The 24,674-nt window shown below is 39.7% G+C and overlaps 2 protein-coding genes across 3 annotated transcripts in view; one reads left to right on the forward strand and one right to left on the reverse strand.

The window, feature by feature from the left end:
* LOC129725410 (neogenin) overlaps nt 1–24,674 on the forward strand; it is a 229,638-nt gene that overhangs the window by 24,325 nt on the left and 180,639 nt on the right. The window lies entirely within an intron of this gene.
* On the reverse strand, nt 1,635–2,667 carry LOC129725415 (mitotic spindle assembly checkpoint protein MAD2A-like). The gene is made up of 2 exons (XM_055681241.1): nt 2,409–2,667; nt 1,635–2,338 (listed from the first exon to the last, which is right to left on the reverse strand). Exons 1-2 carry the CDS (start codon nt 2,473–2,475, stop codon nt 1,812–1,814), a joined length of 594 nt encoding a protein of 197 aa, XP_055537216.1. The 5' UTR covers nt 2,476–2,667; the 3' UTR covers nt 1,635–1,811.

Genomic DNA, 24,674 nt, shown 5'->3' on the forward strand with positions numbered 1-24,674 from the left:
AACAACTTTCTTTGAGGAACTATGGCTCTAAAATCTAGTTTTTTGGGTCAAAATAATTTCGATAACGTTCGCTTTGGAAACAGTGTGTGCAGTTTTGATAGAACTTAGTAATCTTTTACCAGTGAGTATCTTCTTAAGGTCTGAAATAACTTTGTGGGAGCCAAATCAGGAGAATATAATGAATATAGAAGCATTTCGAATCTTAATTCATGAACATTTTTTTTCATGAATTAAAATCGGAATGCTTCTATATTCATTATATTCTCCTGATTTGGCTCCCACAAAGTTATTTCAGACCTCAAGAAGATACTCACTGGTAGAACATTTACCCTTTTATTCAATTTATTGTATCCCTTTCTCGGGATAGTCGTTGAATATTATTCCGTTCGCATCTTAGAAAACAGATGCCCTAACCACAGACAAACAGACGTGCCTCTTCGCAGAAAAATCCTGAAAAATCTTCGTCCTTGTTCAAAACGACACACTCATGCGCCACCATGTGAGCTTAATGCCTACTAACTTCTTTTCGTAAAACGGTTTTTGTCTTTGCTAATGGGTGTGCGCGCTTGCTTAAATTGACATCAGTGGCATTACTGACGGTTTTTGTCTTTGATAATAAATGTGCACGCTTACTTATAGCGATACTAGCGGCATTATTGCCCACAAAGCAAAATTTCAAAATGATCGTTATTTTTCTGGTCGATGAAATCGTCATCGAGTGGCACGTCTGTTTGTCTGTGCCCTAACCTTTTCAGTCGACGTTTTTGTACCCTTTTGAGAGGGTTCGTCGGGCCCTGTCGGTAGCTGCTCTCGAGGTACGATGTTGGTCTAACAAGTCCCGCAATTGTCCTGTTCGCTTAGAGTCTGTGTATAATCAACAGGAGGTCAAACTCCGATAGCGGAATGTAGCACCAAGTATTGCTATTATTATCGATACGATACCTAATCACCTCAAGGAGCTACCGAAAAAAACAAGTTACATCCTCTAATTAGCTCAACCTAATAATCAAATCACCAGCCTGACAGGATCAGAACCGGTATTCGAAACGCGCAATTTCCTTAAAGATTTAAATAAACGGTTTAAGCTCTTCCTAAAACGCCGGTAATCTATTAAGCTAATTGCTTTGACGTAACAATTTGTGCTGGCTGCGTACAAACAGACGATGTCAACCTGTGCTGGTTACGTTCTGCAAACGGTAAACCTAAATTATCTGTTCAACAAGAACCAGACGCGGGTACTAAGACGTCCATCCGGTGATGATTCCGTGGAGTAAATCTAGTCAGCCAAACGGGAAATTGTATGATTAATGGTAAAGATTGGTTTGGTGGTTCGTCGGTTGGCTGGGTGGTTCAGCAAGCGAACAAGGAAAACTTGAACGGTACAGCTGTTGAACATCACCCACGCGTTCCACGAACGGACACACGAACGAGTTGCTAATGATGGTAAGCTGGCTTGTTGCGGTTTGAGTGTGTCTACATATGTGTGCGTTAGTGTGCCCCGTACGTGTGAACTGGCTGGCTGGAATTCTTGAGAAGATGTAACGTGTTGAAATCGTAAAGGAAGAGAGCTAATTTATAATAGGAAGCAAGCTGTTCCGGTCGGATAAACTAATTATCCTGGTGAAACAATGACATCCACAGTATGCGGGTTATTTTTTAATATCCAATATAATATTCTTATTTGATTTAATAAACTTAAAACACATGTTATAATTGTTCAAATTAAAAACTTAACAAACATACACACACACACAAATTTCGTAAATCACACACCTTCCAGTTCCAGAAGATGGAACCAGAAACTCGTCCCCTCAGTCTGTCAGCTTGTATTCCACGATCGTATCGACCTTCTGCAGCCCGGTGGAAAACGATTTCAGCTGAACGGTTTGAGCATTTAGAATATGCACCACAGGGACTGTTATCCAATGGTCCAGGCTATGACAGCCTTTCGGCACTGTTATTGACAAATCGAACTTGCAACTGCATTCAAGCGCGGGCAGATAACTGATGGTGGCCGCAATCTGACGCAACACGATCCGAATGTCTGCTTTGATTTTTTTCAACGGCTTCGAGGTGGTTCCAATCGGTGATTCACTGTGCACCGTAAACTCCCACTTCTCAAGCACCTCCGACGTGAGCATGTTTTCAATGGTCAGCGTTATTTTTTCGATCTCATTTCGGGTCAGCAATGCTCGCGCCTCCAAGAGAAAGCCCTGTAGTTTAGAGTTAAACATATCATTCTTCCACATCAGGATGGTTAACCCGTATTGCTGCACACTATTGAACTGTTCTGGAGGGTAAATGTCTCGCTGGAAAATGATCGCGTTTATGGCGTACTCTGCAAATCGCAAAAAATCCGTCGTTACTTTCTGTTTTAGAGGACGTGAGCAAAGAAATCCGTTTCTTACTCAGATAATCCGTAATAATAGCAGCCGAACCTTCGAGTGTGATTGCATTTCGGGTATAGGTTGCCATTATTGATGCACTCCGGATTTTTATTCGAACTAACAAACAAAAATACTGCACAAATACTTTAAATCGGTCGATATTTATAATTATAATTAATACTGTTCTCAACGCACCACGTTTTTTCGCACACAATAGACGTTTCTTTTCACTGTGTTCCCACGTCTAGCCGCGTTCGGTTCCGTGCATTATGAACAATCAAAGTGTTGGCAGTGCTACCAAAACCTTAAGGAGTCAGGACTTTGAATCTGCAAACTTTTGAAGTATGAAAGTTGCAGGAAAAATTCAGTAACAGAAGCGCGCTGGATTTATCCTATACAATAGTATGCTACAAGATATAAATGCATTTGCCTGTGAAATTAGTTAGCAATAGTTCTCTGATTAATAAAGCTTTCTTTTTTTTTGTTGGAGAAAAAATGTGTGCAAGGAAGTTAGATTGCTCATTCAATTCACCGTAAAAGTGTACGCACCTGTCAAGAAAGAAAAGGCTTTAACGATTGTTTCTGGCTTGTTTTTCATTCTGTACCTAATTTAATTTTTTAGCCAATTTTCCTGACTTTTGGAATCGTATTTTTTGCAATTCCGACTTTAAATTGGTATAATTTTCTTGCTCGGTCTTTTCTGACTTTTGGAAGCTTGTTTCTCATTGCTCTGAGTTTGAGCTGTGATCATTTTTGAGTCTTTCCTTGCCTGTAAAAGCTCGTTTCTCATTCTCATTTGACATAATTTTCCGTTTTTGGTGTCTTTTGGCCTGTCAGCGGAATAATTTCTTCGTTCTGAAGGACGTTAGTTTGGAATATTGTTTTATTTCTTGGGCCTTTACATGCTTTATATTCTGAGTAAAAATTAGAATCATTAAAAATGTCTTATTATAGGCCTGGAAACAAACGAAACAGCTGCACAGGCGCATGTTCATAAAAAGTGATCGGTGTTTTTCACGTTGTTTATTGTGAATCATAGTGGAAGAATACCTGAGCAATTCCTCGAAAAGTGTCTGTTTTAAGTTTTTTTTTTCTTTGTCCTTTTTGATTTGGCTGAAACACTGCACGGATGTTTCTATGTGCTAAAAATGCCATTTTGTACTATTAGTATTTTATTTTGAATCACGACTCACTTTTGAAAAAGGGCCTACCAATGTTAGCTTACTGATGCTTGTTTGAGGTTGGAGAAATAAAAGTAAAAAGTTGTAATTTTCTTATTTTTTTACCCAGTATTGTTTTTTTTGGAATGACAAAATTATTATCTACAACTATGCCGAAGATATTATACCGATCAATGAAAAATCTGAAAACATTTGTTATCATTAACTCGGGTCAGGATCAAGCATGGAAAAGTTCACTCACTAGCAATATTTCATGCAAATGTGTTCTTTGATTTATCAGTTATCGTTCAACTATTTCCGCTCGCGTACAAGTTTTCCATAGAAACGCTGCTGATTGTTTTTCGCTTCTAAAAGTTCCGAATACCATAGGAGGAGACTGAATGATTCAAACACGATAGTATTTATTGTATCCAAGTTCACTTGCATTCAACATTATCGCGAGAAGCTTTGAGATATTATCGCCAGTGATACAAAGTTATGAATCCAAATGAACGTTAGATTGCGTTCAATTGTTAGCTTGCCGGAGCAAATAGGTATCATCAATGCTTACGGAAATTGTAGCATGGTGCATTAGCATCTGATACTTGAAATCACCAAGAATCATCGTGGTATATCACGGTGAAAGCACGACGTGGAGTAGCCGAATTACGCCTACAAGCAACCAACATTTGAAAGAATCATTGCGATCGCTTGAGTGCAATCGTTTACGATTCTTTCGTGAAACACTCGCTATATGTTGCTCGCTCCGCCAAAAGCAGGCAAGACTGAAACAAAATCATCAAAGAAAGCTACCATATATTTCTTTGCTCTAAGTTGTCTCTTGCAAGCTTGAGAATATGTAACTTTCAATAGCGATGGTTTGCTAGGGTTGAAAGCTTATAAATAGCACGTTCAGAAATGATACCCGAAAGATTGTTATGCGATACGAGTTTTTCCATCCTTGGTCAGGATATTTGTCCATTGAGGAGGAATGCTATTCTCAATCATCAATAATTGGTTCCTTGAGTAACTGTAATGTAAACTTGGCAATAACAGAGTAGCAACTGCAGGCGGTCAACCATGCTCATGCTCATGCTCAATATAATCTTTTTGAAGGAACAACATCTGATAAATTGCATTGTAAGAAATCAAAACTGGATAAGCAATTAGGTTTTGATGATTATGATTCTGTGTAAAAAGTAAGCTAATGTGGGTCAGGTAAGTTAGATAAGCAAATGTAGTGATTCTCCCTTCGACACAACAGATAACTTTGTGATAATTTTATTCAACTTCATCTGCCATCTGATCTGATGTTTGAATATCAAAGGCTTTTAATCATTGTTATTTTTATGGCAGTTAATCACCATCTAATTAACATACGTTTTCAGCTTCGAAAACCGTACTAACGAATAAAAGCCAACCCGGAAAATATGACTCGCTTGATTGCAACCCGATCGTGGACCGGCGATAACCTAACCAATGGGGTAAACACAACTTTTCTCTAATGGCAATCTCGACCGTCTGTAGACCTTTCTGCTTAGACAGTTGTGTAAACTTCCCGCATGTCCACTAAGAGCTTGATCAAATATTATGTCTGCATTTAGAGCCGTAGTCAATCGAGTGGAAGTACAAATATTTTAGTTATTGCCATAAATACACAGCAACAAATGCGCAACACCGCTTGTGACCACTATCCAGTGCCGATCGCAACATTGTTGAAAGCTTAAAAAATTAAACATGGAAATCATTTCTGTTACACTTTCGCGCCCGTTCGGAGCTCACGGACGACGATACATGCGGCCGGCATCGCCGAGCGAATTGTCTTCACAAAAAGGGGCAACCGCGAAAGCCTACATCGACAGTGCAATAACTGAGATTAAAATCTTAAACTTTTTCCACCTACCGCCTTTGACCTCACTTGCGGCGGTACGGCGGTGGCGGCATCACAACAGATCCGGCGCAGCGAGTATGTTTTTCACACCACTATTGTGCCCAAAACCCACTCCTCCCCCCAGTGACTCGAGCAGAAATAGACGACACAAAACGCTTACAGACCGCGTGTTCATAAATCGCTTCCCGCTGCGCAGAAGATCCTAATCATAAATACACTTCTAGCGCTGGGGAAGAAAGAAAAGAAAATCTGGGACTGTTTTTCTTATTCCTTAACCCAGAAAGCTGTTTGAAGACGACGATGGTACTAGAACTGAGAAAAAAACTTGCGATTTGTTTCCTCAGTTGCAAATCTATTCAATCACGTTGACTTCTTTTCGTGGACGATATTGCTTCGCTTATCGTTGCTTCTAATGCTGGGGCGAAATGATGAAAATTGCTCTTTTCTCTTATCGCACTGAGCGTTGCACAAGAACCGATCAAATCAAGTCGCATGAAATTTGTTAGTGCAAATGTTTATACCCGTTTTGGCTATGGGTCGGAACCACATACCGTGAGCAGACCCACCGAAGACGCATATCAGTGAAAGTTCGATTAACAATAGAGATTTGAATCTTCATCTTGATTGTCCTAAGACAATGCTGTTCACCTGACTGACATTGGCAGAAAAAACAGTGAATAAAACCGAAATCGATAGGCAACATAATTTATTCAGCCCGGAACTTGTTGATAGGCCATTTATGAAGCACACTCACATCACGAGAGCAGTGGGAAGTGAGCAAAACTGTCTTGGTTCAAGGTACTGCAAGTGTTTGATTATGGAAAACGATTGCTGAACAAAGATAATGCTGACAAACACAATTATTATGCCGATAGATACATGACGATGATGACGCTCGTATTTCACTTCTCGAACATAGACCACATCGTGGAGATAGATTCGGTGAGATTGAAGAAATGGCAGTCCATATGAATTGTTTGCAGTATTATTATAGTTATGTCTACTGCATTATACCATTGGCGAATGCTTGTCATAAAACAAATTAAAAATCGCGTGTTTTCAGAAAATTCGTAAATTCTGCGTGAGAAATATGACCACGGAGAAAAAAAATTGCTTCAATTATGGAAGGAATTAACTATGATTGCGAGATACTAAAGACTAAAGAGCAGTGTTAATTTCCTTTCCTGGTCAACATGAAAAACAGGAGGAAAACGAGTGCAGGTAAAATAAATAAATCGAATTTTGGAAATTGAATCGACCGAATAAACCAATAACGTAGATTCAATACGAACAAATCGTATGTTATTGATGTCTGTGTTTGGGAACCATAAATGATTTTAAAATAGCGGGTCGAGAACAAAGCATATAGTTAAAAAGATTGAGAAAGATAGCCTTGAGAGAGTAAGAGAAAAAATAAGACAAAATACACACAGAATACATAAATACAGAAATAATTGAGTTAAATGGAGCTGATGTAATTATATTAACTGGTAGAGATAGAAATATACACTAAAGTCGCTTCTTACGTGGGGGATACGTGCCGCGTAAAAAAATCCGCGTAAATTCCGGAATCCGCGTAAAAAAAACCGCGTAAACTCCGGAATCCGCGTAAAAAAACGCGTAAATTCCGGAATCCGCGTAAAAAAACCCGCGTAAAAAGCGACCTTAGTGTACATACAATAATAGTAAGTGAAAACAAAGAAGAGATAAATGCAGGAAGATATAGATTCATAGGCATTCCATGTCAAATTACCTTTCGTCTAACATCGATCATCATTGATTTGAATGAAACTTTGCACACGGACTGGATTGAGCGAACTGAGTAATAAGAAATCGATAAAATTAAAATTATTTTATTATAAAGCTTGCATAAAAGTGTACACTGAGAAACAAATTCCGTCAAAATCCAAATTTGTCCATCCTGGATTTTTTATCAAGAGTTAACGTCAAATTTTCACAAAAAAAATTAATTAAAATCAACCTCATTTTTTATTCAAAAATTTTCAATATTTTTTTGCTCAGTGCATGTTTTTCGGCAAAGCATTATTAATTCCCCACAACTCGAAAGTTGTCTAAAACAGAAGGTTTCTGAACTATAATGGTTTTAATAAATTGAATGCTAACAGACAGACATACACTCATTTTGAAAACTACTTTTGATTTTTTTTTACACCCGATGAAAATACTCAGTGCACTAAGCTAAACCAGTACGCGAAATTTCATTTGAATAAAAAAAGTTGATGGTTGTAATTTCTGTTTTTTTTTCTAATAATTCTAGCTCGAAACGCTCATTATTGGAAAAAAGTTCAAAATAGAGAGAGAGAGAGCTTCATAAAAAAAGAAGCTAGATAGAAAAATAAAGGATGAGAAAGTGAGAGGGAGAGAGAAAGATAGAGGAGCAGAGAGAGAAAGATAGAGGAACAGAGAGAGAAAGATAGAGGAGCAGAGAGAGAAAGATAGAGGAGCAGAGAGAGAAAGATAGAGGAGCAGAGAGAGAGAAAGATAGAGGAGCAGAGAGAGAAAGATAGAGGAGCAGAGAGAGAGAGAGAAAGGAGCAGAGAGAGAGACCTAGAGGACTAGAGAGAGAAAGATAAAGGAGTAGAGAGAGCAAGATAAAGAAGTAGAAAGAGAGAGCTAGAGGAGTAGAGAGAGAAAGATAGAGAAATAGAGTGCGAAAGATAGAGGAGTAGAGAGAGAAAAATAGAGTATAGAGAGACAAAGATAGAGGAATAGAGAGAAAGAGAGAGAGATAGAGAGAGAAAGAGAAAGATAGAGGAGTAGAGCAGAAAGATAGAAAAGTAGAGAGAAAAAGATCGAGGAGTAGAAAGAGAAAGATAGAGCAGTAGAAAGAGAAAGATAGAGGAGTAAAGAGAGAAAAATAAAGAAGTAGAAAATTAGAGCTCGAGGATTAGAGAGAGAAAGATAGAATGAGAGAGAAAGATAAAGGAGTAGAGAGAGAGAAAGACAGAGAGAGAAAGACACACAGAGTGAGAAAGATAGAGTGAGAGAGAGAAAGACAGAGAGAGAGGGAGAGAACCGGGCGGAAAGGAAGAGAAAGATAGCAGAAAGCGAAGAAAGCTGTAATACTTCTGTATGAATTTAATGCTATAAAAGAAGCGAATAGATGTTCAAGAATTGCTTGCAAAGAATTTTGAGCGAGGTATATTACTTTCTTCCTCGTGTTTGCATCTAATCAGTTGGTGGATTTATTTCCACCATGATTTGAAATCTTAACCTTTCTATACAAAGTATTAGGATTCGAAAAAAAACCAAAAAATTTTATAAAAAAAACAGAACAATAAAAAAAATAAAAAAAAAAAACAAAAACAAATAAAAAAACAAAAACGAACAAAAAATACAAAAAAAAAACTAAAAAATAAAAAATCAAATGAATCCAAAAATAAAAAAATTAAAAAAATAAATAAAGAAAAGTATAACAAAAATACAAAATTAAAAACAAATAAAAAACTAAAATTAGAAAAAAAAAACTAAAGATAAAAAAAAGAATTATATAACAAATAATTATATAAAATAAAAACATTTGAAAAAAATTAATAAAAAATTAATGCGATTGAAACCGATTGAAGCAAATCAATAAGCAAAGTTTTCACAGATTGAAAAATTATTCACACACAGCCTTACCCCAGCGTGTGTATTACACAGCGCTGAAACATATGATAACAAAGCAAAAGTAATACAGTAAAGCATCTGTTATACGATTCTACGTACCATGCGAAAAAAGTGTTATTTGGAAAAAAACGTGAAAAACCGCGTTATAAGGAAAAACGTCGTAGAAAAATCATGTCAAAGAAACCGTGTAAAAATGTAACTGTGTAAAAATCATCCTACTATAGTCTGTTCACGTTACTGTTTTTACTGTAACTGTTTTACGTTTGACGAAAAATCTTGCAAAAAAAATGTGTAAAAAAACCCGCGGTAATTGAAACAAAAAAAAACTTAAAACCGCGGTATTTGCGAAATTGTCGTAAAAAACCGTGTAAAATGAAACCGTGTAAAAAAACTTTACTGTACTGTATTGCTATCTCATCGTATGAAGCCGCATCACATCCACTCGTGACGAATCGGATCGCTTATGTACGAATCCAAAGCTACTTGTCTCATGTACCAGGTCATCGTTGTTGACAATGCTACAATTGTGTTATGCTATAAACACAGTAGCAATACACCATTCTTGTGTTCATACTTTAAATTGAAAAAACCAAGTCATAAAACGCCAGGCGCATACCGTTCCGGAACAAGTCATGGCGTTCGTCAGTCCATTAACGTATAGTAATACAGTCTTGCATTGAAGACTACATATCTCAAGATCGATAAACACAGCAAAAACTATACCAACCTCTGTCATCTGTCATCCATCGCTTGTATTTGTCGAGTGGAAGCGTTGCGTTGCGTTGGCGCACGCATTACCGTTTAACGTTTTAATATTTTGCTTGAAAAAAAAAAACAAGTTTTAATAAAATTCACAGGAGTTTCATTTCAATCTATCTATCTAAACATATAAAAATGCAGCTCTGTCTGTCTGTCTGTCTGTCTGATTCATATAGGCTTGGAAACTACTGAACCGATCGGCGTAAAATTTTGTATATAGGGGTTTTAGGGGCCGGGAAAGGTGACTAAGATAGTTCGAGACCCCTCTCTCTTCTGGAAGGGAGGGGTCCCATACAAATGAAATACAAATTTCTGCACATCTCGAAAACTAACCAAGCAAATGGAACCAAACTCGGTATGTAGATGTTTTTAGGAGTAACAAATATGTCCATATTGGTTCGACACCCTTCCCTCTTCTGGAAGGGAGGGGTCCCATACAAATGAAACTCTAATTTCTGTATATCTCGAGAACTAACCAAGTAAATGGAACCAAATTTGGGAGGTAGATGTTTTTGGGGATAACAAATATATCCATAATGGTTTGACACCCCTCCTTTTTCTTTAAGGGAGGGGTCCCATACAAATGAAACACAAATTTCGCACAGCTCGAGAACCAATCAAGCAAATACAACCAAATTTGGCAGGTGAATGTTTTTAGGGGTCAAAAACATGTCCATAATGTTTCGACACCCTTCCTTCTCCTGGCATGTCTCCAAATACCATTTTGAAATCCAAGATGGCGACTTCCGGTTTCTGAAAACAGCAGCAAATGACCAAATACCACCCAATATGAGTGTTTCTATAACCAGAATGACGCTCAGAGGCCAGTAATTATTTTCAAATGCCATTTGGAAATCCAAGATGGAGACCTCCGGTTTGTGAAAAACAGAGGCAAATGACCAAATACCACCCAATATGAGTGTTTCTTTAACTAGAATGACGCTCAGAGGCCAGAAATTTTCTTCTAATGCCATTTGGAAATCCAAGATGGCGACTTCCGGTGTCTGGAAAACAGCCGAAAATGACCAAATACCACCCAATATCAGTGTTTCTTTAACCAGAATGACGCTCAGAGGCCAGTAATTGTTTTCAAATGCCATTTGGAAATCCATGATGGCGACTTTCGGTTTCTGAAAAACAGCGAAAAATGACCAAATACCATCCAACATGGGTATTTCTGGAATTTTTATGATGCACTGAAGCCACAAATCTATTTCAGACAACACTTTGAATTGGAATATGGCGACTTCCGGTGTCTGGAAAACAGCCGAAAATGATCAAATACCCCCAAATATCAGTGTTTCTTCAACCAGAATGATGCTCAGAGGCCAGAAATTTTCTCCTAATGCCATTTTGAAATCCAAGATGGCGACTTCCGGTTAGTGGAAAACAACGGCAAATGACCAAATACCACCCAATGTGAGTGTTTCTTTAACCAGAATGACGCTCAGAGGCCAGAAATGTTTGCTAATGCCATTTGGAAATCCAAGATGGCGACTTCCGGTGTCTGGCAAACAGCCGAAAATGACCAAATATCACCCAATATGAGTTTCTTTAACCAGAATGACCCTCAGAGGCAAGTAATTGTTTTCAAATGCCATTTGGAAATCCAAGATGGCGACTTTCGGTTTGTGAAAAACATCGGCAAATGACCAAATACCACCCAACATGAGTATTTCCGGAATTGTTATAGTGCACTGAAGCCACAAATCGACCTCAGACAACACTTTGAATTGTAAGATGGCAACTTTCGGTGTCTGGAAAACAGCCAAAAATAGCCGATTTCCATCCAATATGAGTATCTCCGCAACCAGAATGATGCACAGAAGCTAAAAATCGATCACAGACACCATTTTGAATTTAAAGATGGCGACTTCCGGTGGCTGGCAAACAGCCAAAAATGACCAAATACCATTCAATATAAATGTTTCCGGATCCAGAATGACACCTGGAAGTCAGAAATTAATTTCACATACCATTTTGAAGTCCAAGATGCCGACTTTCGGTTTCTGAAAAACAGCCTAAAGTGATAAAATACCTCCCAATATGAGTATCTCCGGAACCAGAATGATGCAAGGAGCTGAAAAGTGACCTCAGACACCATAATATAATTGTAAGATGGCAGTTTCCGGTTTCTGGAAAACAACCGAAAATGGCCAAATACCACACAACATGCGTGTTTCTTAAACCAGAATGACGCTCAGGGGCCAGAAATAGTCTCCAACTGCCATTTTAAAATCCAAGATGGCGACTTACGGTTTCTGAAAAATAGCCTTAAGTGACCAAATTCCACCCAATATGAGTATCACCAGAACCAGAATGATGTCAGGAGCTAAAAATTGACCTCAGAATGAATTGTAAAATGGCAACTTCTGAAAAACAGCCGAATATAACCGAATACTACTACATATAGACATTTCCGTAATCGAAATGATGTAAAGAAGCCAAGAATTGTCCCTGGACACAATTATAAATTTGAAGATGACCTATTTCAGTTTCTGGAAAACATCGAAAATAACTGAAATGCACCCAATATATTTCCGGAATAGAGGTGATGTACAAAAGCCAAAAGTCGAGGATGTTGTCATTCCGATAAAACCAATCATTTCAAACGATATAAAGAAATCGCAAGGAATCAATGAATTTGAAATGTTTAAAATTATTAAATTAAACACTGAAATAGGCAGGACGAAGTTTGCCGGGTCAGCTAGTGTCTTATAAAAATGCAAGATTCCTTCGCATGCAATCTCCTCCATTCTTCATTTGAGTGGGTGGTTGCGGCTCCAGCCTGACCGCCATGGATATCATAAATACGGCATTTTTATGGCCCAAGTCGCAGATTTCGCGCGTTCGACCGTGTCGCAAAATTACGTTAAACAAACAAAACGAACAAAATGGTCAGGCTGCACCATAATGTAGTTTTACGGATGAAGCGAATTTCGAGTCGCTGTATTACAATAAAGGTGGATTTTGCTAGAATTGAGTAATTCCTTTTTTTGATATCCTCGTTGTTAAGCTTTACACCACGTGCCATCGTCGAAATGGCTTATTTAGCTGTCGGTTCGAAGTAAGGTATAATACCAAATGACATTCGCATTACACTCAGTCATGGGAAGTATTTCACACTCAAGCCATCTGGCTGTAGAAATTTCCTTCCCTACATATGCTTATCACTGTTATAGCCATCATTGCTCATTTTTCGCACTCCCATGGAAAGGAACCCCTGTGGCGTTACTGCTAACCCAGAACACACATCTTTAATGATAAGTTTACATCGTAAGCCTTCAGGTCTTATTGATTGGCTCAATAGATGATGGTCAGCAGGGCAGCGTACGTATGAAAATTAGAAGCAAATATAGTGCAGCCGCTTGACCCAGATGTGTGGCCCCTCCAGACCAACCGTTCGACCGGACGTCCTGCTGTGCGAATTGTACGTCTGCTGATGAATAGACGGATGAGTAATACTACGGGTATCTCATTACTGGCCAATGTTTGGCCAACAATAGGTCAGTCGGGTGAAGGCGTCTCGTCGTTAATCTGATTAGGGCTTCAGAGCCGGAAGACCATCAATACTAATCATTCCAGGTCACACTTTTCATTATAAGCATCACCAAATGTTGTAAATGTTTCTCGGGGCACGAGTATGCGATTAATCATTTCGCCTAGGTACACAGAGATACAACCAAAGTGACAAAGTTTACTGCTGATGGTTTTTACTAGATATCCAGATCACCACTGACTGCATCCAACAAAAACAGCTTGCCTTCTCCGGGTGGTCGGTGCTGCGGGTAGGTAAGCTACACACACCGTCAGACGACGACGCAACAGTAGTGTGTTTTAATCTCTTCCGGCTTTCTGCTGCTGTGTTTCTCCGGGAAAGGATAAAATATGTGCTCCTATAATTTATTTTTATGGTTTATGTTACCCTATTAATAACTGCACTTCGGCTGGGCATTGCCGACCGGCCGGTCGCGCTCGTTACAAGCTACAAAGTTGACGCCCGGTCGAGGGTGCACTTGCGTCTTCTGAGATGAACAGAGCTACAACCTTCCGTTCTGCTGTGAAATCCGGTTGAAGAAACTAGTGCCACTTTCATCTTCCTTTGAAGCGGATACAACGCAACAAAGCGACGACGCGAACGCGCGGGTTGGAAGTTTATTTCCGGAAGAACGCTGGGAGAGAAAGCAAAATATTAAAGGAGATTTATCAAGATCAACATGGGTAGATAAACTCCATCCTTACACTTCCAGTATTAATGTACCGAGTTTTCTTCTTTGTAAGCATTTAGAAGCGGTGCGATGTGAGAAAGGGCTGTTATCCTAGAGAGCGAGTTCGAAAAAATCACTTAAACTATAATAATTTTCCGCTTGGCTGACAGGCAAGGCAGATAGGGCGAGTTAGTGATCTCTAGGAAGAGGTGCATATCGGGTTTTAGAAACAAGCAATCTCAATTGAGTAAATTTGAAATAATTAAACAGAATAATTGGGACATCCGGTTGAGGTTAGAGCAGGTTAATAGATGGTGATGGCTTGCTTACGCTAGAGTACGTGTCCCTTCCCAGTCCAGTTGCGTAATTTAATTTATTAGATTATGTACAATTTTCGGGCTTCTGCCTATTATTCCTTACTTAAAAGGCAGTTTCTGAGTTAAAATTTTCGTTGATTCGTTTGACTTTTGTTTAATGCTGATTAATGAAAGTTACATTTTGTAATGAACTTCAAGTAACGAGGAACATCTTTTGAGGAAGTCACATCGAGTTGAATTGTTTTGAATATGTTCATTACTGGGTTGAGTAGTATACTGCCGTGAGATGACAAAGTGACGTAAGTGCCACTTTCTCGAATATGAGTTTTTCATGCCAATTTGTTCATTATTCGAAAACCTATCTTTTGGTATCTTTCTCTTCGTTGTTACTTATTCGTACGTTGCATAAAATCAAAAAAACAAAGTGACGTTGGCACACATTTCCATACAAAAGTGACGGAGAATTCTTTCGTTTTTGTGCCGTACTGAAAAACTGATCACTTGGATCTACGTCACAATGTCATCTCACGGCAGTATAGATTTAGTTTCTACTATATGTACTTCTATATATTAGGGTGGGACAAAAAATAAATGTTTGCTCCCATGCACTTTTTTTGTTTCTTTTGAGTCCTATAACAACTGTGTAACTTTTCAGATCGATCGGTAGAACTATATTTTTGCGCCCGGGTTTTTAAGGTTTCCATACGATATGATATGGGAAAATCTACCCGTAAAAGATCGTAAGGCGTTACGATGTTTGTAGAAAAAGTTATTCATCCCAAACTGATTGAATGTCTGACGAACGGCTCAACATTGAATTTTTCCAGCAACAGCGCATTTTTTGCAAATTTTGAAACAGATAACAGATAATATTTAAACTTTACAGCACCATTTCGAGCTCAGGACAGAATTTTATTTTCGCCCGTAGGCGTAAGATGCAACACATCACGTATTATTTCGTTGCGTGGCTGAGAGCTTCATTATTACTGTTTGTCAACCCTTATTGTTTGCCAACCTTTTTCACATTATTACACATATTTAGAAGACCTTAGTGAATGATTTTTTTCAAACATCAACTATGATCAAATACATCTGCTACAGATGCGTAGTAGTTTGATTTTCTCCTTATTATTCGATAATACTGAGAATAAACAGCGATATGTATATACAAAACTAATTCGATTTAAATTGGAAGTTCGGCGTACTCTGTTGAAAACGCTGAACACATTTCAGAATAGGAAGACGGTTAGTTCAACTTAACAGCAGCAATTCAAACTCCATTCTCATGTCTGCCACCAGTCAACCTAATCAAGAACAGAATTTTGTTGTCTTCCAGCCGCACAGATTCAATATGCAACACGCAACAGTGTAATAAACTGTTGCATGGCTGAGAGTACGGCTTCTTCTGCTATCCGCTTTCATCTAACATAAGAAAAAAATAATTTTTTCAATTGATGTTTATTCTTGTTGGGTTGAACTGTATTTTACATATACGTGAGACAGCTAGGCAATCACAGTTTTCGTGTCCATCATTAAAATTGTCGGAATTCAGGAGTTAGAGGCCCATTTTCCGATATCTTTTGGCGTCTTGCGAAACTGGGAAAATGGAATAACTTGAAAAAAAGCGGAGCCACATACAACAAGGGTCTAGAATAAACATTGCGAAGCGAGCTCGTGATTGGTTGGCCGCTATTTTCTCAATTTAATTTATTACTGGTTTTTCAATTAAAAAGATATGCTAATTATTATACCAAAAGTTTGAGGAAAACTTTACCTATCGATTATTTTTTTTTTCTTCATCTATAGTTTATTTGACACGGCACAAATACAATTCAATGTTTAACGGCGCCAATTATATCTGGTAGCTTACTTTCTAATGTATCTTAATAACCAAAAGCAAATTTTTTATCCTCGCTGCCGACTACGAGCTGAAACTAAATCTAACTTAAAGCTAGAATATTTTGCATTAAAAGCACAGGTTTGCTGTTTGATGATTTTCATTGCCATAGGTAAGCAGCATATTAAATTTGTTCCGCTGCTGGGCCAAGATATTACGGACTGGCATATTGGGTTGTTTCCATCGGGCCTTGAGAGTATCGTGCGGGTCTGATTTCTGTTTCCGGATCCGGGGTCTTAACGTGTTCTTGTCGTTTGGTTGGATGTAGGCGGAAGGGGATAGGACTAAACTTGGGCGTGGATGGATTTCAGGAAAACGTATATAAGGGACATGTAGGATAGGTCACGGCTCGCCAAGACATCACGAACAGGAACAGCCGGCTGCCTACCTTCGGCCTGCAGGGAAGCTATTAATCTAGACCTGGCGTCACGGTGTACAGGGCATGACCAAACAACGTGCTCTATGTCGTGATAACCTTCACCACAGGCACAGATACCACTTTCCCCGAGCCCAACACGACGGAGATGCGCGTCAAATCTATAGTGATTGGACATAAGCCGGGACATCACGCAAATGAAATCCCGACCTACATACAACCCCTTGAACCACGGGTTCGTCGACACCTTGGGGATTATGGAATGTAACCACCTTCCCAGTTCCCCCTTGGTCCAAGAATTTTGCCAACTGATGATCGTATTCTGACGTACAAATGCGAAAAATTCATTAAAGGCAATTGGTCTTTCATAAATATCACCGTTTGTTGCGCCCACCTTAGCCAAAGAATCCGCTTTCTCATTACCCGGTATCTAGCAGTGAGAAGGGACCCACGCTAAGGTAATCTGAGTAGATTTTTCGGATAAAGCACTCAGATGTTCCCGTATTTTCCTCAGGAAATACAGAGAGTGCTCAACATCTTTCATCGATCGGAGAGCCTCAATGGAACTGAGACTGTCCGTAAAGATGAAATAATGGTCCGTGGGCATTTTTTCGATTATCCCTAGGGTGTACTGAATTGCAGCTAATTCTGCGACGTAAACAGAAGCAGGATTATCGAGCTTATGGGAGACGGTTAAATTGTTATTGAAGATACCGAAGCCAGTGGACCCATCAAGAAGTGATCCGTCAGTGTAGTACATATTGTCGCAGTTGATGTTTCGATATTTATTGGAAAAAAATTTAGGGATCTGCTGCACGCGTAAATGATCCGGGATTCCACGAGTTTCTTCTATCATGGATGTATCGAAAAACACAGTAGAATCAGAAGTATTTGATAAGTCGACACGATTTGGAATATTCGAAGAAGGGTTGATATTTTGGGACATGTGATTGAAATACAAAGTCATAAAACGAGTTTGAGAATTAAGTTCGATTAACCTTTCAAAATTTTCAATCACGGGACGGTTCAAGACCTCACATTTGATTAGAATACGAGAAGACAGGCTCCAGAAGCGGTTTTTCAATGGTAGTACTCCAGCTAAGATCTCCAAACTCATCGTATGGGTCGATTGCATGCAACCCAAGGCGATACGCAAACAACGATATTGTATTCGCTCCAGTTTGATCAAATGTGTGTTTGCTGCGGAGCGGAAGCAGAAACACCCGTACTCAATAACAGACAGTATCGTTGTTTGGTAAAGCCTTATAAGGTCTCCTGGGTGGGCTTCCCACCATTGTCCGGTTATTGTACGAAGAAAATTCACTCTTTGTTGACATTTTTTCATCAGATACCTCACGTGACAACCCCAGGTGCCTTTAGAGTCGAACCAGACACCAAGATATTTGTGTACCAAAACCTGAGAAATCGTTTTACCCATTAATTGTGTTTGAAGCTGAGCAGGTTCATGCTTCCTAGAAAAAACATAGTAGTCTCAGTCTTCTCCGGAGAGAATTCGATACCTAGCTGTAAAGCCCAAGCAGACAAATTGTCCAAGGTATCTTGCAATGGTCCTTGCAAATCGGCAGCTTTGGCTCCTGTAACAGAGATTACACTGTCGTCTGCAAGTTGTCTTATCGTGCATGAATTTGCCAGACATTCGTCGATGTCATTTACATAAAAGTTGTAAAGAAGGGGGCTTAAACATGAGCCCTGGGGAAGACCCATGTAGCTAATGCGAAAAGTTGCCAAATCGCCGTGCGTAAAATGCATGTGCTTTTCGGACAACAAATTGTGCAAAAAATTGTTCAAAATTGGAGAAAATCCTTGTCGGTGAAGTTTACCCGAAAGAATGTCAATAGAAACGGAATCAAAAGCCCCCTTAATGTCCAAGAACGCAGACGCCATTTGTTCTTTGCGAGCATACGCCAGCTGAATATCTGTTGAAAGCAACGCAAGACAATCATTCGTCCCTTTGGCGCGGCGGAAGCCAAATTGAGTATCTGATAGTAGACCATTTGATTCGACCCAATGGTCTAAACGACGGAGTATCATTTTTTCCATCAATTTCCGGATACAGGATAGCATTGCAATCGGCCTATAAGAGTTGTGATCAGAAGCTGGTTTCCCTGGTTTTTGGATGGCGATCACCTTCACTTGCCTCCAATCCTGCGGTACAATGTTTTGCTTCAGGAACTTATTGAACAAGTTCAACAAGCGCCTCCTGGCATTGCCGGGTAGATTCTTCAACAAGTTGAATTTGATTCTATCTAACCCAGGCGCGTTATTGTTACAGGACAGGAGGGCAACTGAAAATTCTGCCATCGTAAAAGGTGATTCTATCGCGTCGTGACCCGGAGACGTATCGCGAACAAAGTTTTGCGCAGGAACAGAGTCCGGACATACTTTCCTGGCAAAATCAAATATCCACCGACTTGAAGACTCCTCGCTTTCGTTGACCGTTACGCGATTCCGCATTCTTCGGGCTGTGTTCCAAAGAGTGCTCATCGATGTCTCCCTCGACGTCTCGTTTACGAACCGACGCCAATATCCGCGTTTCTTTGCTTTAGCCAGGCTTTTAAGCTTGGTATTAAGCTCCGAATACCGTATATAGTCGTCGGGTATACCTCCCTTCTGGAAGGCCAAAAACGCGTCGGATCTTTGCGTGTAGACATCGGAGCACTCTTTGTCCCACCACGGAGTTGGAGGCCGCTCTTTGATCGTTACGCCGGGATATTTCTTCGTTTGGGCTTGCAACGCGGCGTCGAGAATCAAGCCCGCGAGGAGGTTGTATTCTTCAAGTGGTGGATGATGTTGAATCGACTCGACCGCTTTTGAAATCATTTCCTCGTATAACTTCCAATCGACATTCCGTGTGAGGTCATACGGAATGTCAATTGGTCGCATGCGAGTTGACCCGTTTGTAATTGAAATAAGAATAGGCAGATGGTCGCTACCGTGAGGATCGAGGATTACCTTCCATGTGCAATCCAACCGTAGCGACGTCGAACATAAGGATAGATCGAAAGCGCTTGGGCGCGCTGGAGGTTTCGGGATACGTGTCATTTCACCGTTGTTTAAAATAGTCATGTCGAAGTCATCGCAAAGGTTATAGATTAAAGAGGAGCGGTTATCATTGTAAGGGGAACCCCAAGCCACACCATGAGAGTTGAAGTCTCCCAAAATCAAACGTGGCGAGGGAAGAAGTTCTATTAAATCAATGAGCAGCCGTTGCCCAACCTGTGCTCTGGGAGGAATATATATTGAGGCAATACAAAGCTCTTTACCTTGTATTGTCATTTGACATGCGACAACTTCGATGCCTGGAATCGAGGGGAGGTTAATACGATAGAAAGAATAGCACTTTTTAATCCCTAAAAGTACTCCTCCATATGGGGTGTCTCGATCAAGGCGAATAATATTAAAATCATGGAAGTTGAGATCAATATTTGAAGTAAGCCAAGTTTCACAAAGGGAAAATGCATCGCATTTGTTTTTATTTATCAAAACTTTAAACGAATCAATTTTTGGTAAAATACTTCTACAATTCCACTGTAAGACAGAGATAGAATCCTTTATATACGCAGTTGAATTAGGCATCGAAGGATACAATCGCTGCAAGGAGGGGCCATTGGGCAGTCAACTGCTTCAAAAATGATCTAACTGTTGGGAGGAATGCTGTAAGAAAAATTTTAATTGGATCGGGTACATTGAAATTTTCAAAAATCCAGTCCACAATGTCAGAAAATTTCACTAATCCAGAGTTTGTTTCATCAACTGGATGTGCAAAAGGAACAACTGGGGTTTTAGATGTTCCTGGCAGTGCTGGGAACTCCTTCTGGGACTTTAAATTTGCAAGCCCAGGAGAAGTTTGCTTCGGTTTTTCCGCAGCACTGTTTGGTTTGTTCGTACTTTTCATTACACTTTGGGAAATCTTAGGACCTTTACAGGGAAGTTTAGGAGAAGAAACATTTTTCCTCTTCCTAGACTCCCCATGATTGGCATAAGATATTCCCGCTGATGAATCGTCAGAATCGGTTTCATCAGAGGACAACAGATCAAAGGGGTTCGATGTTATGGTAGAAGTGGTCACAGTCTTCTTCAGCAACTCAGCATAAGAACGCTTTGAACGCTCCTTAAGTGACCGCTTGATTTTATCTCTGCGCTGCATGTACACCGGGCATGTGGAGAGCTCATGCTGGTTTTCCCCACAGTGAATACATTTTTCAGCATTAACACTGCAAGAATCTTCCGCATGAGTCTCCCCACACTTGCTACATCGTGCTTCATTGCAGCAGTAGGCGGCTGTGTGGCCTAACTGCTTGCAATTGGTGCAATTCATAACACGGGGTACATACAATCGCACAGGCAGACGAACCCGGTCGATCGAGACGTGGCTAGGGAGTGCAGATCCGGCAAACGTAACGCGAAACGAGTCTGACGGAGTGTAAACTTTTGTACCGCCGACGAGAGACATGGACCGCAATTGCTTACAATCCAAAATCTTCGCCTGTGTTTCGGTATTTTTGAAGCAACCGGTTGCGCTTTTTAGGATACACTCGACAGACAGACTCGAATCGGTTATGACACCGTCGATCTCCACGTCTCGTGCTGGTATGTGAACGCGATACTCGCGTGTGAAGAGCTCAGAGCAAGCGATAGCATTGGCCTGTGTCAGATCACTGACCACGACACGGAGCTTGTTAGGTCGGACCTTGGAAATTTCGGTCACGGCCTTGTACCCCTTCGTCAGGTCTTTAGAAATTTGCAGCATGTTTAATCGCTTTAAATTCACTCCTGCCTTCGGACGAAAATAAACAGTATAGCTGCCCTGTTGAGATCCGTCCGGGTAAAGCCTGGGGCGGGGGGGGGGGGCACTGGAGAATGAACAGGGGAGGGGGTAACAGAAGGGTCAGGGTCAGGGGGGCTCGGGGATGGTGGCACGGGAGGCGAGGGATCTATATCCATCGCGCTAAATGTAGCGCACTAGCGCCGACAAGAACACGTACCTATTTACTTCTTCCTTCCAGCAGTGGTTGTCCGATCGTTCGAAGCTGCACCCAAAGCAGCCAGCAGCACCAGTACAGCAGCACCAATACAGCCACCAGCAGTGAGCCGGGTGTGAGATCACTCAGTACAGCGACACGACTCGACTGTCAAATGATGGCCTTGAATTAGAAAGATCTATTCACTGTGCACAGATCAAAACTGCAGCTGGTATTTTGCACCAATACAGCCAAAGTTGCGAGCCGGGTACAGAACGTAGCGACACAACTCACAATCTAGTTGGCGTTTAGCGCGAATAATACACTCTTTTGTTTGGCTATTCGTACACACGGACCGGATTGTAATAGAACGACCACTTTGCACGTCCGTTTCTGTCGAGTGTTCGACGTGGAATGACGTTTACCTATCGATTATGATATGAATGTTTTGCATCAGTTTGGTTATAGTTACAATGCATGCACTCCAAACGGCACACTGCACGTACGATTTTATACTGTGCTAGATTGTTCTTAACTATAGAGACAAACTGGTGATTGGTTAAGTGCAGCGAAACTAAACCAAAAATGATTGATTTTCAATAAGTATTATACCACAATTTTGAGGCAACCTACCTCTTTCAAGACATTGGCGTTTAAAAATCGTTCAGTGGTAGTAATATAAGATGCATTTTAAAAGGGCACATTTTCGTTACACTTTTTACTGCATTCAATCCTACAGAAATAAGACGTAGTCCTACGTCAAAAATATCGCTTGTGGATCCAGTACCTCTGTTTATTTTACGGAAACAATTATTTATAATAAATTCGATGGGATCTACTCAAATATATCGTTTTTGTGATCATAAAATTTGTATAATGATTAAAAAAAAACATTGACTTTCACATGGGCTTTCTCTAGACTTTTTTCTATTGTCATCGTTAATTTGTCTCACTTATCATTTTTCGTTTGGCTTATTAGGTTTTCGTTACATTATGTAGCCTTATGTAATGTGAAGAAATCTCAATGTCTTTCATCATCAAGTATTAAGGAAACGAACTTTATATTATTTGAAATTTAAAGATAACTTTATAGAAATATTTGCTTTTTTGGTAACGATTATTAAACAGCAAATCTAGAGAAATATTTCAAAGGGCCTATATACTTTGATCGATTTTTTTATCGCTCACTTTCATTCAATTACCACAACTTATGGAACACCTTTTATGACACGTTATTTGCACAACTTGATAGCGGAGGAATCACTCTGGCCTTCTGAACGAAACCCATGCTTAGGGGAGTCACTGAAGCTGAACCATTACCAAATTGAAAAGACTCTCCGGAAAAACGATGAAAGCAGATAGGACCTTTTGAAATGTTTATCTAGAAATATGGTTTTTATGGTGAAAAAAAATTTCACTTCAGCAATCACGTTTTTTTCATGGACATTGCTCTGAAAACTAATAGCATGACGAATATCGCCAGATATATTTAGTTTATGTAGAAACATTTTCCAAGCAAAACAAGACAAATATTTTATTTCGATTTTCGCTTTTATTGGGATGACAAAGGGTTATTTATACATTGTTTCACTTAAATTTCCGAATTAATTTCGAAGAGGTTATATTTTATGAATAAAAAGTTCCAAAATTCTTATTCAGTAACAGCTAACTGAAGCGGGAAACTTCGTCACGCTAATTTTTTCTTTATTTAAATAACTTTAAACAGTTTAAATTTATTTTTCATGCATCCAAAAATTGACCTTGCGGTTTGTTTATAGCCTGTAAATGCATAACGAATCGGATATTGGATACGTTCAAACTCAAAAGACAATTTATCGGAATAAGAAAACCTCGCTTTTCGGCTTCTGTATATCACCTCTTCAATTCTTTGCCAGAAACAGGAAGTCGTCATCTTGGTTTTTAAAATAGCATGTGGAGTGAATTTCTGGTCCCTGAGCGTCATTCTGATTACGGAAATACCAATATTGGATGGTAGTCAGCAATTTTCGGTTGTTGTTCAGGAACCAGAAGTCGTCATCTTGGATTTCAAAATGTCGTATAGAGTCAATTCCTGGCTTCTTGGCATTTTTCTAGTTCCGGAAACACCGATATTTAGTGATATCCGGCCATTTGGCTTTTCTCCAGAAACCAGAAGTTTCCATCTTGGATTTAAAATTGAAAACAAGGGCTATCGTAAGGAAAATTTCTCCTCGAAAATGGATCATTTTATGAAACTCTGAAAATGAAAAATCTTAACAAAACTTTTTGAACACCATCAGGAAGTTGTGGAATTTTTCATTAAAGGGTGGAGCAATTTCGTATATGAAAAGTTGGTTCAATTATGATACAACACCCTATTTGGTATCATAGTCAACCATTTATAATTCGCAATATTTTATGCTTTACGGGCATTCATAACATTAAAAATTTGCACGCATTTAGTTGGGATAGTACGTTTTCTTTTAATGCTGTTTGAACCAAATGCTTAGAGAAAGCAAATTCAAATTTCCACCACAGTAAATTATTTCGCCAAATAAGTTTAATTGTTGATACTCGTAATTTGCTTCATGCAAATTCAGACGCAAAATGTGCTTGTCATATCGCGTTCCTTTCCGTTTCCGATAAAAACTTTTCGCTACGCGCTGCCAGCCAGCCAGCCAGGTCGAAAAGCCCAAAATCTTTCACTTTGCGGAAACAGGCGAACAAAAGAGCCTACAAGGTTCGGCCGCCAGTAGCTCCGTACTACTATTTTCCACCCCTTTTACGGTCGCTTTCCATTTGACTGCTCGCGCGCCCGCAGCGAGAGGTAAAGTTCTTTCCGTTTGGGCATATTTTCTTTCCGCCATTACATGCAAACTTTTACACCCGTTCGTCCTCCTACCGGTGCCAAGTGCCACTCCCCGTCAGGCCGGGTAGAATGAAAGGCTTTTCCCCGCGGCATCCTGTGCACAGACACCGCATAGAGTGGAGGGCATAATTCAATAGCTGCTTTAGCCCCAGAAACGCTTACTTACTTCACAAACCGTTTAAACTCACTTTCGCCCTCTCTGTTTCTGTCTATTTGACG

The sequence above is a fragment of the Wyeomyia smithii genome, chromosome 2 (genome assembly GCF_029784165.1).
Source record: "Wyeomyia smithii strain HCP4-BCI-WySm-NY-G18 chromosome 2, ASM2978416v1, whole genome shotgun sequence".
In the NCBI taxonomy this organism is placed as follows: domain Eukaryota; kingdom Metazoa; phylum Arthropoda; class Insecta; order Diptera; family Culicidae; genus Wyeomyia; species Wyeomyia smithii.

Coding starts and splice junctions, on each gene's coding strand:
- LOC129725415 (XM_055681241.1), bottom strand. CDS start 2,475: ATGGCAACCTATACCCGAAATGCAATCACACTCGAAGGTTCGGCTGCT. Junction 2,339..2,408: donor TATTATTACGGATTATCTGA/GTAAGAAACGGA, acceptor TGCGATTTGCAG/AGTACGCCATAAACGCGATC.